The 16,422-nt window shown below is 38.9% G+C and overlaps 1 protein-coding gene across 1 annotated transcript in view; it reads right to left on the bottom strand.

The window, feature by feature from the left end:
• ATG14 (autophagy related 14) overlaps positions 1-16,422 on the bottom strand; it is a 516,698-nt gene that overhangs the window by 166,931 nt on the left and 333,345 nt on the right. Inside the window, exon 6 of the mRNA XM_044074421.1 lies at positions 191-420. Coding sequence (XP_043930356.1) covers positions 191-420 — 230 coding nt within the window. The remainder of the gene's footprint in view (positions 1-190; positions 421-16,422) is intronic.

Consider the following 16,422-nt stretch of genomic DNA (forward strand, 5'->3'; position numbering starts at 1 on the left):
CCTTATTAAACCAACTGTTTTGACCTTTATATTCTGCAATCTTTCCATTACCAACTGCCTAACTTCTAGAACTAAATTCCTGAAATTCCAGCAGAAGCATATAGTCTTCAGTGGTACAAACATATCTCAGTTATTCTGGATATATATATCCAGAATATGTTCATTTCCTGAGAAGCTTCTCAATACTTACCTGGTCCCTGCATTGACTTTTTCTCCTCCATCCAGCTATAGTAGGCAGAATAATCACCATTGCTTGGAAGAGTAATCCATGGGCCTGTAATGCTCATGCTTGTCTCACCATTATGGTCATCACACACCCATCTTCCCGAAAGATAAGTAGTTCTCCTGGCCTCAGCAAGCTTACTCACAGTACTAGAAGTCATAGCACTATCAAGTTCACAAGCAACATCAGCAGGATCCCTAAAGTAAAAGAAAAAAGCTGTCAATTTACTAAATTTTCTTCTGAGATAAAAACAGTGCTCTGTGTAGTGTACTTGAGTAACATGCTAGCCTTAATGAGGAATGACTTTACTAATTACCATCACATTTGACAGAGCTGGTGCTTCAATAACCTTAAACAGATACACCAGTCACTCAATGCAAGTCAATAAAGTATGTTAAAATGCCAGGCTCACAGGCTTGCTCACATTATGGAAACACTAAGGAGAACATATTCACATGTTGTTACTTCTATATTTGCTTGCAATGAACACCTTTTTTCATGCAGCTCCTCAAAATCAATTAATGATCTATATACCAAAATTCCTCAAGCCACCTGCATACAATATGCAGATGACTCAACTTTAATTTGTTCAGCCAAGTCCATAACCTCTCTCCTGTCCCTCACTCAAACAGTATTTAACAGTGTTGAAAATTGGTTTATGCAACACTGTCTCTAACAATGGAACTAACATATCCCCTAACGCTACAACCCATCTACTGGGAGTTTTCTTTTTCTTTCGGCTTTTCCCGGTTAGGGATCGCCACAGCGGATCATCTGTCCGCTCATGATTGGCAGTGGAGTTTTACGGTGTCGAGTTGTCAGCCCAGCATCCAACCTTCCACAGAAGGCATACACACGCATACACTCACACCTAGGGCCAATTTATTTAGAGTGTCCAGTCCATCTACTGCATGTCTTTGGGATGTGGGAGGAAACCGGAGCACCCGGAGGAAACCCACGCGACCACAGGGAGGACATGCAGACTCCGCACAGAAGGCACCCCAGCCGAGAATCGAACCGGAGAACCTCTTGCTGTGAGGCAACAACACTAACCGCTGCACCACCATGGCCGCCCAACCCTTCTACTGGGAAGAACAATTGATAACAACCTTAGCTATGATGACCATATTAATGCTACAATAAAGTCTGTCAACAAAAAACTAGGCACCCTTTACAGAATCAAACCCTTCCTTACCCCTTCAGCCAGAATCACTATTGCCCAGACTCACCTGATCTCTACCCTTTTCTATGCTTCTGCGATATATACCAACTATCTAGAAACAACCTCACCAAACTTTCTACTAGTTATAACAACATAGCCAGATTTGCCACTTGCATCCCTTTCAGAACTCACCACTGTCACAACCTCAAACAACTGGGATGGTTAGAACTGCAGAACCTACTACTTTGTCAACAACTTGTTATCACCCAAAAGATCCTTCATCACCCTAATAATACCCCAATCCTTACTAATCTGATTACCCCCTACAAAAATCTTGCAACTCTATGCTCAGCTAACAAAATTCTGGTCTCCACTATTAAATCTAACAACAAACCTGGGGACTTAGTTTTTGCCACCACAGCAGGAAAAAGCTGGAACCAGCTTCCTAGTGAACTTTCATCTCTTGCTTCCACTCATCTCTTTAAAAAGCATCTTAAAGAATATCTTAAAACTCACTGGCTTTGCCCCTGCTCTAACCCAGACTGAGATACCCTGACTGTTATCTCTTTCCCCTTTTTTGCTCTCCTTACATTTCTATACTCCACTATTCTATGTCACATACCTGTAAAAAAAAAAAAAAAAAAAAAAAAAAAAATATATATAAGAAATTTTTACAATTCAATATTTTTTTCTTTTTTTGATTGCTCTCTCTCAAATTATTACTCTCAGTATTTGATCTTAGTGTTAACCTACTAAACACTCTATATAACTTATGTCAACCTCAATGTAACAATGTCCTGCAATTTATTTTGACTATTACTGTATATTTTAATCTTTGTCACTGCTAATGCTTAGAGCTTTTCTCCCCCGGCCTCTACTGAAAATGGACATATATCCAGTTAGACTAGCCCGGTCAACAAATGTAAAATAAAATAAATAAAATCATGTGTTATACTGCACATTTTTGCACTTTAAACTAGCATGTGTTACACTGAACATGTTTGTACTTTAAACTAGCATAATCCAGGGATCCACATTTTATGGCTGCCAACATCTGATAATTTTTCATAACCTTAATTAAATCATAAAGCCACACCTCCCAAACCATTTGCCCTGCATATTTCTAATAAGAAATGTATACATTTGGTAAAAACCCTGTGACAACAATCAAACTATATAAAATCAGGTGGTGTGTGTAGGGGGAATGAAAAGTATATATATACTGACAAAATTTTCTGTTATTTTCGAACTTCAATTCACTGTTCAGTCTTCAGAGAAAGATCTATGATGGACTTGTTTCTTCTTAGACAGTTCATAATGAACAGCTTCCAGTGAGAGACACACAACACAACACAAGAGACAAGCAGCACTGTCTATATCTGTCAATGGTCCCTTATCCTACCACTGTACCCTCTTTTTGTTTTAACTGTTACACAACAGTAGAGTGTTTAATGGGTAATGCTAAACTCAACAGCTAAAAACAAAGCATACAACTCTCATCATTTATGTAATAAATAGAGAATATACAAAGACCTGATGTATACGACAAGACAGTACAAGAAGCAGCGTAACAAGTGGACTTAGCATGATGGATGATGGCCACTCAAATAAATCAAGAATTAAGGTGAATATATAACTATATCTTCAAGACTGTAGCCTTTATCATTAAATATTCTGTTCCAAGGAATAGAAATATCAGACAGAGTTGTTTTAACTGCAGAATAAAGCCAAACTAACCTTGGAAAGATCTATGGAGGAAATGTTTTGCTGAGAAATAGATACCAGCTGCTACAGACATCCAGGGTGCAATGTTTCATGAAAATATAGGGAATATTTCACAGGATTAAAATGCAAATATGCCACATACAGCAAGGAATCTGGTCAGAGACATAGCAACTATACTGGTACAAAAGCACTGGCAATACTTTTCAAGCCGACTTGCACATCATGTCCCAATGCCTCATGCTTGGGTTAATTAATGCAAAGATAAACTGTGTGCAACAAGGATGTCCGAGCCACCAGGAGAGAATGGAGATAAACATCTGTGTTGTTTTCCTGAAGTGAATGGTAATCTAATAAATGTAAACTAGGAGGGCTTTTTTGGAATCTAAAATTCACAGAATTCATCTTTCCATCATTCTTGATTGTGTGGAAATAAGCAGGGGATATGACATGAACTGTAAACACAATACTTCCCAAACAAAAAATTAAGGAAAGCTCTGTAAATATATTTTGTCATGGTAGACGTAACAGAAGTATGACATTCTGATACCGTGTAGCCAGAAGTGTTCACCTCCAGGAATAAAAGACTTACTTCCTCAAGAGTCCCAGGTTCATGTTAATATCTCCATCCACCTTCACTTGGACCTCCTAAATGCCTCCGCACATATGATATCTTTTAAATGGCATCTTTGCTGAGATGCCTCCTATGCAGCATTTGCATGATCTCTCTGTGTGGGTTTTTTCTGGGTGCTGTGCTTTCTCCCCACCTCTCAAAGATGTGTGGTAGGCAGACTGGTGAATCTAATTTGTCACTAGGTGTGTCAGAAGTGTGTTTAATAGGGAAGAAATGCCTGGCAACCTACTTCCATTCCTTACTTGCCTAGTAAACTCCATGTACAGCAGTGGTTGTTTCACAGGGTTGCTACAGAAGTCAGCTGTGACTCAAAAGCATGGATGGATGCATTTTCTATTGACTTCCTTAGATCAACAAATTTAAAAAGTAGAGAGCCAGTGACCAGTACGAATTCTCTTTTCAGTTACTTAGTCAACTTCTTGGTAAAGTAGAATAAATGATTAACCTAGTATTATACTCATCATCATCATCTTCTTTCGGCTCTTCCCATTAGGGGTCGCCACAGCGGATCATCTGTTTCCATTTCTTCCTGTCCTCTGCATCTTGCTCTGTCACACCAACCACCTGCATGTCCTCTCTCACCACATCCATAAATCTTATCTTAGGCCTTCCTCTTTTCCTGTTACCTGGTAGCTTCATCCTTAGCATCTTTTTCCCCAATATACTCAGCATCCCTCCACAGCACATGTCCAGACCAACGTAATCTTGCCTCTCTGGCTTTATCTCCAAACCTTCCAACCTGGGCTGACCCTCTAATATACTTATTCCTAATCCTGTTCACCCTCGTCATACCCAGTGCAAATCTTAACATCTTTAACTCTGCCACATTCAGCTCTAACTCCTGCCTTTTTTTCAATGCCGCTGTCTCCAACCCATATAACATAGCTGGTCTCACTACCCTCTTGTAGACCTTCCCTTTGACTCTTACCGGTACTTGTCTGTCACAAATCACTCCTCATACTCTTCTCCACCCACTCCATCCTGCCTGTACTTTCTTCTTCACCTCTCTTCCACACTCACCATTACTCTTAACTATTGATCCCAAGTATTTAAACTCATCCACCTTTGCCACCTCTACTCCTTGCATCCTCACCATTCCTCTATTCTCCCTCTCATTGACACACATATATTCTGTCTTAGTCCTGCTGATCTTCATTCCTCTTCTCTCTAGAGCATATCTCCATCTCTCCAGGGTCTCCTCCACCTGTTCCCTACTGTCACTACAGATCACAATGTCATTTGCAAACATCATAGTCCACGGGGACTCTTGTCTGATCTCGTCTGTCAACCTGTCCATCACCACTGCAAATAAGAAAGGGCTCAGAGCTGATCTGGGGATGCACAAGCCAGTGCATTTCTTTGTGCCGGTCCCAAGCCCGGATAAATGGGGAGGGTTGCATCAGGAAGTGCATCCGGTGTAAAACTTGGCCAAGTTATTCATGCGAACACCAGTAACCTAGTATTATACTAACAACTTTTAAAAGAAAGGAAAACAGTGACTTTTGTCTGGGGATTGGAACCCAGCCTTGCCCCCACCCCAATTATGTGAGGCCGTCATTACCACTGGACCAACAATCAATCCCTGGACTGTTGGTTATCTGCACACTGAGATGTCTATAATGTGACTCCTGCCACTGTGAAACAGTACCATTACAACTTGTTGCTGCATATCAGAAGAATATCTATATGTTACTGTCTTGTTAACTTTGATAGGGTTTAATGTGCCTTCCCTTGAATGTCTACATGAACCACAAAAGTATGCTGTCTGCTACAGAAACTAAATTTTTAATTTTTCCTGTACTAGCAATTACCATGTCTGACACAAGACATTGCCTACAATGAAATTTGCACAAAATTTTCTGCAAGCATATTCACTATGCCCTGTGGCTGGGTGATCACTACTGAAAACACATTACACTTACAAGTCTTCCCTTTCATTTTTTAATAATTTTGATATAAATTAACTATGCATTATTATAGCAATAATTGAAGACGTGGGTGTACATACCACACCACGGAGTCAGTTATTGATATTATACAATGACGTTATTTAAGAAACGACTTACTTTTCTTAAATGTCATTGTACGATATCTCCGTGACATTCTTCCTCTTTCCTCGGATATCCTGGTGCTTTTTTGATGTACTGTGCATGCGTATGGAACTTTCGTTCACAAGCTTACACACTGCATCAGTGCTGTGTGACAGGTACTGTGTATAGGAAGCAAAGGAGAAAGGAAGATCTCTGTTGCTTTTTTTTTTTTTTTTTAATTAAAAAAAGATACTAGGATACTTTGAAGGTATGGGACATAGAAAATAAAAGGATAATCAGGTACATTTCTCTAGTTTTTCATAATGTACCTTATTCTTTTATTTGTGTCTGTCCTATCACTGGCTTCAAGTGTCCAGTTTTTTTTTGTTTTTGTTTAAGTGAAGGCAAAGTGAAATTTCTATGGCATATACTAATGGAAAAAAGTCCGAAGACCGGATTTGCAATGGGCATGCTGGTTGGGCTGACCAATCAGCGTGCTACTTTTTTAATATTATTGGCCAGTCATTGTATAATACTGCTTTTAGTCTATACAGATGGTTAGAGATAGAATATCTATTAAGAAAATGAAGTGGTGTTTGAATGTTATTTAATCTACAACTGCTATTTAATCTGGAGTTGCTTCATGATTATGGAAATTTTTGAGAGCTAAGTACCACCTTTTTTTCCTGCTGTACAGATTGACTGATTTTCTGACTCCACTAAAAGGTTTTTGTTGAATTTACCTATATATTTGTGTCTTACTGGTATATGTTCAGGAGTGCAGAAGTTAATATCAAGAAATTTACTGACTGTGGAGTACTTATATTAATCACAAGAGGAGAGCCAATAGTGACAGAAGAGGAAAAAAATAATAGAAGCTATATAATACTAAGGGGCTGCTAGCAAGGGAGAAAGATTACACTAGCATGCATTTACATTCCACCTAAAATTGCTATAATGGAGCTTAAGAAAATTCTGGGAGAAATAATCAGCTTTCAGCAAGGAATATTACTTACAGGTAGAGATTAGAATTTGGCTTGCAACAGTGAAGACGTGTCGGAGGGGGGGGGCTAGAAGAGAAAATATAACAAAGGAGGGTAGATTTTTGAAGAAATTTATGAAAACGTTTGGCACGGAAGATGTGAATTCAGTACCAGGAATCTGGAGTGAATTTACATATTCTCCAAGACACAAAAAATGGGCTTGGCAAGATAGACTATATATATATATATATATATATATATATATATATATATATATATATATATATAGCACAGGAAAATGTGCGTTTAATTGAAGGTATGGAAATGCACCCAATAACTATTTCAGATCATGTGTCAATAATAACTAAAATAAAAATGCAAGGTAATGAAATACAAATGAGACATTGGTGCTTTCCCACCTATCAGCTGAAAAGAGAGGAATTTGAGGAATGGGTTTTAGAATTAATGCAGGAGCTACTAGAGAAGATAGAAATTTCTTTTGAAAATATAGCTAGAGAGTGGGATAACATTAAAGTGGGGTTTAAAACTATGGTGGAAATAAAGAAAAGGGAGACATGGCTAAGAAGTAACAAGAATTATTTAGAGGGGCTGACTAATGTTAAAATATTGCAAAATAGGGGGAATCTCTCCGAACAAGAAAAGCAGCAACTGCAGAATGCTAAACAGAAAATAAGGGATTACCACAATAACATGCATGAGTTTAGAAAGATTGCTGTTAAGAAACTTTTTTGAAAATAACTCTAGAGCACAAAAACTTTTATCGCAACGATTCAAGCAACAGAAAGTAGAAAGGACTGTCACCAAGCTTTGGGAGCCTATATCAAGGAAGGTAACAACAGACCCTGTAGAAGTATTAAAAATATTTCAAAAGTTTTATGAGTTTGTATAAAGCAAAGAAATATGGAAATCACGAAAAGGTACAAATGGAAATATTTCTATAAAAATTAAATTTGCCAAAGTTAGAGGCAGATGAGGCTCAATTACTAATAGGATAGGAAGAGATGAGCTAAAAATGGCTATGTATAACCAATCTACAGGAAGTCCCCTGGAATAGATGGCATTCCTGTGGAAGTTTGGAAGCTAGGAGTGAAAAAATTGAAAGATCTGGAAGGTTTTGTTTAACAGTATTTTAAAAGAAGTACCAGCATCCGGGAAGAAGGCAATGGTAATATTTAAAGAGGGTAAAGACTCATCAGATCCAGCATTATACAAGCCCATTTCAATACTAAACCACGACTATAAAGTGTTTGTCTATAATGGCTAAAGTAATGGCAAAAGTGATACCAAAATTGATAGATATGGATCAGTGTGGTTTTGTGGAGGGGAAGCAAACATCTGACAGTATTAAAAGAATATTGGTGATCCACGGGGAAGCAGAATGTAAGAAAATACCACTGTTATTGGTGGGTCTTGCTGTAGAGAAAGCATCTGACAGACTAGACTGGGACTTCATGAGAAGGGCAATGAAGCATTTGCTTTACTTAATACAATTAAAAGGTTGATTAGGATTACATGAGAGATCAAAGGTGAAAAATAAAGTGGGTGGGGTCCTCCCTGATAACTTCTGCTTGAGTAGAGGAACCAGGGTGGGTTGTCCTCTTTCCCCTTTGTTGTTTGCATTATATTTAGGACCAATGGCAAAGAAAATAAGGAACTCAGAAATTCAAGGATATAATTGGTATGGAAGTCAGGAAAAGCTAGCTCTATTTGCAGATGATATTATTTTATACGTGACAAAACCAGAACGGGACATTACAGTGCTGTGGAACATTTTAAGACAGCTTCAAATCTTCTCAAGATACAAAATTAATGAAGCTAAAACAAATGCAACAGCAGTAAATTATGTACCCACACACGAATTGGTCCAAAAATATCCATATTTATGGGGACATGATAAAACGGATCATTTAGGACTATGGATTAGAAATGACTCTGTTGTGACAGCTAAGGATATGTGGGAAGAGACAAAACAGAAGATAATACAAAAATTGAGAAACTGGAAGCTTTGTTACATTGATATGGATACTACGATATAAGCGATTAAAATGTGTTTAGTCTCTTTAGTCTTACACACAGGTCAGGCATATTTTTATCTACCAGAGGAGTACCTGTGGATAGCAATTAAAAAAGAGTTGAAGGACTTTATCTGGGAAGTTTAGACAGCAAGGGGTCAAATGGGATAAGTTGATTCTTCCAACAGAACAAGTTGGACTAGTATTACTCAATTTGAGAGGGTATTTTGCAGCGACACAGTTAAGGCTCTTATACATAACACAAGCAGAAAACTATAATTCAAAGTGGAAAGGAATGATGACGACACAGTGGGAAGCTCAAGAAATAATGAGAGATTGGAATTTTGGATGCATACTCTTAAGGAGAGCAACAAAAATCATACAGAGTACTATATTCATAAAACAGCAAGGAGTATTCTAAGAACTAAACCAGCACAACAAGAGAGATTCTGCCAATATGGATGACTGTGGTTAGGGATACAGATAATTGGCAAGAGGAGGCTGGAATTTATTGCAGAAAACTGGCAAAGGAACCAAGGTAGAGGAAGCAAATAACCAGAAAGGGAAAGGTAACAGAATGGGAAGAGGCCAAATATGCATTTGGACTGCAGGTTAGAATTGCCTTCCTATCGAGGATTGATATCAGAGTACAGGCAAAGAGAAAGAAATAGGGGGGATCCTAAATGAAAGACCAGCACTGGTAGAGTTTATAATAGAATCTAGAACAGAAGCTGACATTAAAAAAGGAATAATTAGTACAACATAAAATATTGCATGACAATTATAAGTATCAATCACAGGAGCTTAGAAAGGATTGGGAAGAGAGACTGGATGAACAATTCACAAAGCGACAATGGGGGATATATGTATATTTGTAAATACTGTAAATATGTGCTTACTATGAAAACCGAATGTACATATATTGTGCTCATGCTTACTCTACAAAAGTGCTGTGATCACATATCTGTACTACGACCTTTTATTGTTTAAATTGTTAACCTTTCTACAACATGTTTTCCTAACCTATTCTTATGACAAACTACGTAACCTTCAATTATTACTATGTATTACTCATTATTTTGTAACCATTAGGAGCTTTTCTACCCAGGACTCTGATAAAAACGAACACTGGCTGTCCAGTCAGACTATCCTGTAAACAAATGTTAAATAATAAATATCTCCCAAATATGCAGTAAAGTCTAGAAGATTTAGGATCTTCGCCTGGAAGTGTTTACATAGGTATTTTTATACCCCAAGTAAACTTCAAAGAATTTTCCCACAGATGGATAGCAAATGTTGGAGGCGTGGCAGGCAAGAAAGAAGTGGCTGGGAACATATGTTTTGGGAGTGTAGTGAGCTGGCAGACTTTGTTGATGGCCGCAGTGCTGCAGCGGTTAGCGCTGCCACCTCACAGCAAGAGGTTCTCTGGTTCGATCCTCGGCTGAGGTACCTTCTGTGCAGAGTCTGCATGTCCTCCCTGTGGTCGCGTGGGTTTCCTCCAGGTGCTCCTGTTTCCTCCCACATCCCAAAGACATGCTGTAGGGGGATTGGACACTCTAAATTGGCCCTAGGCATAAGTACGTGCATGTGTGTGCCTTCTGTGGAAGGTTGGGCGCCAGGCTGGCAACTCGACACCGTAAAACTCCACTGCCAATCATGAGCGGACAGGTAATCCGCTGTGGTGACCCCTAACTGGGAAAAGACAAAAGAAAAAGACGTGAGATGGCAGACTTTAGGGATTCCCTGTGGACCGCTCTGTCAGAGGTGCTGGGTGAGTGGATTGGATTGACTGGGGAGATTATTTTTTTGGAGCTATGATACAGAATCAGAATTGCCTAGACATAGTAAAGCCTTGCCAAGTCTAATTATGGTGGCTGCCAAAAAAGCAATTACTACAAAATGGAAGTCTAGACCAACTTTACTGGAAGTAGTGAATATAGTAACAGAGATAAAACAACTGAAACTGGCATCTTTAGAAAAGGGATGGAGCAAGCTACATAGGAAAAAAATAGGAATTGCGGGAACAATATATCCAGAGAAGGAATGAGGTTTACGAGGCAGGATTTGAATGAGCCATACAATGCTTAACTGACAATGACTGGAGAGATTATAAGTGATGTATAATGTTTGCAACTACAGTTGTTTCAATGGTGTCTGTGATGTACAGTGGATATATTAAGTGTACACACCCCTGTTAAAATGACAGGTTTTCGTGATATAAAAAAATGAGACGACAATAAATCATTTCAAAACTTTTCCCACCTTTAATGTGACCTATAACCTGTACAATTCAACTGAAAAACAAACAAATATGTTAGGGGAAAATATAAAAATTAAAAAAAACATAATAAGCTGTGCACACCCTTAAACTAATACTTTGTTGAAGCACCGTTTTGATTTAATTACAGCATTCAGTCTTCTTGGGTAGGAGTCTATCAGCATGGCTCATCTCGACTTGGCAGTATTTGCCCACTCTTCCTTGCAAAAGCACTCCAAATATGTCAGATTGCAAAGGCATCTCTTGTCCACAGCCTTCTTCAGGTCACCCCACAGATTTTCTATTGGATTTATGTCAAGTCTCTGGCTGGGCCATTCCAAAACTTTAATTTTCTTCTGGTGAAGCCATTCTTTTATTGAGTTGGATGTATGCTTGGGGTCACTGTCATGTTGAAAGGTGAAATTCCTCTTCATAGGTTCATAGGTAGGTACTAGGCTATCGGCCCTGGGGCCTATACAAGTACAGCCAAAAAGGTACCCTGGCTTTTGTCACCGAAGAAAATTATTTTCCTGTGCCACTATCGAGCAGAGCCACAGAAGTGATCCCCGCGGTGAATTTCCTATTTCCCATCCAATCATCAAGATTTTTCTTGAAGAGTGCTAATGAGGAACTTTGTTTGATATAGATAGGTAGTTTATCATCTTCAGCTTTCTAGCAGACACCTGAAGGTTTTGGGACAAAAGTGACTGGTATTTGGAACTGTTCATAATTCCCTCCACCTTGACTAAAGCTCCAGTTCTAGCTGAAGAAAAGCAGCCCCAAAGCATGATACTGCCACCACCATGCTTCACCGTGGGGATGGTGTTCTTTTGGTGATGCGAAGTGTGGTTTTTGCGACAAATGTACCTTTTGGAATTGTGGCCAAAAGTTCAAACTTGGTCTCATCAGACCATAACACATTTTTCCACATGCTTTTGGGAGACTTGATGTATTGTTTTGCAAATTTTAGCTGGGCTAGGATGTTTTTCTCTGGAAGAAAAGGCTTTCGTCTTGCAACCCTACCCCACAGCCCAGACATATGGAGAATAGGGGAGATTGTTATCACATGTAGTACACAACCAGTACTTGCCAGAAATTCCTGCAGCTCCTTCAGTATTGTTGTATGTCTCCTGGCAACCTCTCTGACCAGTTTTTGTCCAGTGTTTTCATCAATTTTGGAGGGTCATCCAGTTCTTTGTAACGTCACTGCTGTCCCATATTTTCCCCACTTTTTGATGACTGTCTTCACTGTGTTCCATGGTATATTCAATGCTGTGGAAATTTTTTTGTACCCTTCTCCTGAATGATACATTTCAACAATGAGATCCCTTTAATGCTTTGTAAGCTTTCTGCGAACCATGGCTTTTGCTGTAGCAGGTAACCGAGTAAATGTCAGGGAAATAGTACTAGGACAGCTGAACTTTATTTGGAGTTAATCAGTCTCTTTAATTGATGGCAGGTGTGTACCCAAGAAGACTGAATGCTGTAATTAAATCATAAGGTGCTTCAACAAAGTATTAGTTTAAGGGTGTGCACACTTATGCAACCAGCTTATTGTAAGTTTTTTAGTTTTTATATTTTCCCCTAACAGATTTGCTTGTTTTTCATTTGAATTGCACAGGTTATAGGTCACATTAAAGGTGGGAAAAGTTCTGTAATGATTTATTGTGGTCTAATTTTTATATATCACAAAAACCTGGCATTTTAACAGGGGTGTGTACACTTTTTATATCCACTGTATAATGACTGCAACTAAAGTGGTGTCAATGTTGTTTTTCATTTATATAAATGTAAGTCTGCCTATGTCATAAGTGATTTTAATAAAGATGTTTACTGAAATAAAAAAGACACGGGATCACCAAAGAAATTTACTGACTATATCCTTAGAAGACTTAAGTAAATGAAGATAATTTCCCAGTTTTTCATTATAAGCAGGTAATTTGTTCATCACATTTTCCACATCCACATCATAGTGATCACTGATCCTAGTTCAGTTGTCCATAACTTTGCCATCAGGCCAACATGGCAATATCACAAAGTCATTACAAAGTTCAGTAGGGTATGTGCATATTTTATGCACAATATACTCATCAATCTCGGGGCTATTTTTGGGGTTGTCAGGTTGCAATGTCTATGTTACTGGGCTTTGAAACATAGCTTAGTTCACACAAAAGCCAAAACATTTTGCTCTTATGACTGCTCCCCATAGACATGTTATGATGACTTGTGTGTTTAGTTTACTCTGGTCAGTCACAGCTCTGGGTAACGTAATACGTTACATGAATAAGGTTCTGCCTTTGTTCAGCTTATGGCTGAGGAAAAGGTGAAACTTTTGTGGGTATGGGGCTGATGTTGAAAATGTATCCCCAATATTCTCAATACACTTACACATTTAAAAGATACTTAAGGTTATATCAAAAATAGTTCTGTTTCTTACACTGCCTAAAATACACAAAATTTATCAAATGTTTGAAAGTTAGTTCATGAAGTGCTTTCATACTTACTGTAGAAGATCCTTCTTGTGTAACAATATAATACAGATAAATGTGTACTGATAGATAAAGCCTAATTTTACCTTTGTCAAAGGGCTACTAAACTATTGTTTGTACCAGCTTTTGTCAAACAGAAATCCTAAGTGCTGGTTTTATGTGCATACTTCTTCAATAAGGGATAATACTAGGTCATGGTGCCAACTGCAAATTTTAAAATTAAGCTAGAATGGAGATTACAGCCGTGGGTGTTGTAGTTAACAACTAGCAGGTAGAAATAAATGAGAGAGATTAGCTGATGTTTAAATTAGTTTAATGAAAGACCTTTCACAATATGACTTTTAGATCCATTCCTCACTTATACTTTCCCAAAAGTCATGTCTGATCAGATGATAAACAACTCCTGACACTACATAAACCCAATAAATTGTGGGCAAAGCCTCTACTACTGCGTAGCTAAAAGCTGGAATTCTTTACCACCGCTGAGAGGCTGTATCACAAAGTGGTCTCATTAAAACAAAAATCAATTTGGAAAACCCAGCAAAACCTGTTACGGTTAGAAACTACTCTAAAGCAAACTACTTCCTATTAAGTGACAGTTTGTCAAAATTCAATGCCTCACCTAACACAGAGTTCATAACAGCCTAAGCAGAATTATTCACAGAAACACTGTACAAACATGTAATTGGCTGCATAGAGGATGCTGTACCAACCATATGTAAACCCAAAACAAACACCAAAATTAAATCATACTGGTGGAATCCTAATCTTAGAGTATATAACAAACGGGAAAAAGTCATGGCCAAAGTCAGCAACTTTCACAATGATAAGAGCTCACTAATAAAACTACACAGGAAACTAAGACGACAAATTAAATTCAGCAAGGCCAATTACGAGGTCAAGATAGCTTCTCAGCCTAAAGACAACCACAATGCCTTCTGCAACTATGTCCGAAACCTCAAGGGTAACACGCAATAGTATGCAGAACTGGCAGTAAATGGGTACCACCTTTACTGAGCACAGCGACATAGCACATCTGCTGGCCGACAACTTCAGCTCAAACTTTACCCCCCCCCCCAACTGCCCCCTTGTGAAATCCCTACCAGCATAATCCCCCAACTATCAGCAGGGAACAGGTCATAGTGGCACTCACTAAGGCTAAAAACACAGCCTCAACAGGGCCTAACAATATCTCAGTTTGCCTCCTAAATAGCTTGAAACATGACCTATTAGGATCACATGAGTCAGTTTTCAACTGCAGTCTCAAAACTGGTTACTTATCAAGCAAATGGAGGACAGCAACAATTATCCTCTTTCATAAGGGTTGACCATCACCTGACCCTGGAAACTACAGACCCATTAGTCTGATTATTCTAAATATGCAAAGCCATGGAGCAAACTATCATCAAAATGAACAAAGACATTGGCAATGTACAGAAACTAGACCCATCCCACTTTGGTTTTGTCAAAGGAAGGTCATGCCTACTTAATCTGGTAAACTTCTTTGAGAAGATGACCAAGACAATGGGTGAAGGAAAAATTATGCATACCACCTACCTAGACCTGGCTTAGGCATTCAACACAATATCCCACTCAGGTACTGTGGGCAAGCTCACCTAACTAGGCATAAATCCATACACAACCCACTGGATTCCCAGCTGGCTCACAGATAAGACCGAAGAAGTCAGGTGAGATCACATGAAGAATACCACAGGGCACTGTGCTGGACCCACTCGTTTGGCATCTACTTCTTAGAGGTCAAGACTAATGTCAATGTCCTTTGTCTCACGAAGTACACACATGACTGCAAATTGGGAGCTATCATAAATTCACCCCTTGACACCAATCCTGCAAGAGAGTCTAACACAAACGAATGACTGGTGCCAAAGCCATGGATTAAATCTCAATGCAAAGTATATTGCCTTTTGGGAAAACATCTAACCAGGCAAATTACTCCATTGATGAGACACTCGTAAGAGTTGACCCAGTAGTTAGAGATCTGGGAACATATGTAGATACTGATCTGGATTTTGGCCCACACACAGACAATGTAGTAAGAAAACCATTCTATGTTGCCCAATTATAAGTAAGGGTATGGCATCCAAGTCCAAGTAAGTTATAGTACCACTTTACTCATTTCTTAACAGACCCATCATTGAGTATAATTGTCCCCTTCGGCATGTAACTGACTAGCTATATGCAGCAGTTGGAATGCCCATAGAGGTTCCTTACCAAGAGAATATAGAGCATTAACAACTGTCCTATGCAGATCACCTTACAGCTCTGTTTCTGTACTCATTTCCTAAAGGTTATTAACAGGCGATTTGTGTTTAGCATACAAATCATCCTTAGATCCAGCCCTGATGGAGATTTTGCACATTGGCAAAATGAGCAGCACCAGAAACACTAAATCCAGGGATCTGAACTTTGCTTGCAACATAAACAGAGTATGCTGGCAGGACAGATATGTGACTCAAAGGATCCCCATGCTCTGGAATGGCCTCCCCATCCATGTGAAGCAGAGTCGATTCCTAACTCTATTCAAATATAATCTTAAACACTGGATGGGAAAATCACAAATTCATCCCTGGACTGGCTCCTATGTCTCTTAAGAGACAGAGGCTGACAGTAAACATGCCCTAACTAACACTGGATGAGTAATCATAAAGTCCTCCTTTGGCTAGCACCCATGTCTCTCATAAAAATACGTCGACAGTAAACATTCCCAGCCTCCTAACATACATACCACCCCAATTAAGGTGCACATGTTACAAGGGTATATAACTAGACTGGGATTCATGGCTAGGCTTATAAAGGCCCTGGTGGCTGTTAACCTAGTATATACTTATTAACTTTCCATGAGGTCAAACTCAAACCCGTCTACCATCA

This window comes from Protopterus annectens, chromosome 6.part0 (genome assembly GCF_019279795.1).
Source record: "Protopterus annectens isolate FY-2018-M chromosome 6.part0, PAN1.0, whole genome shotgun sequence".
NCBI lineage: Eukaryota > Metazoa > Chordata > Ceratodontiformes > Protopteridae > Protopterus > Protopterus annectens.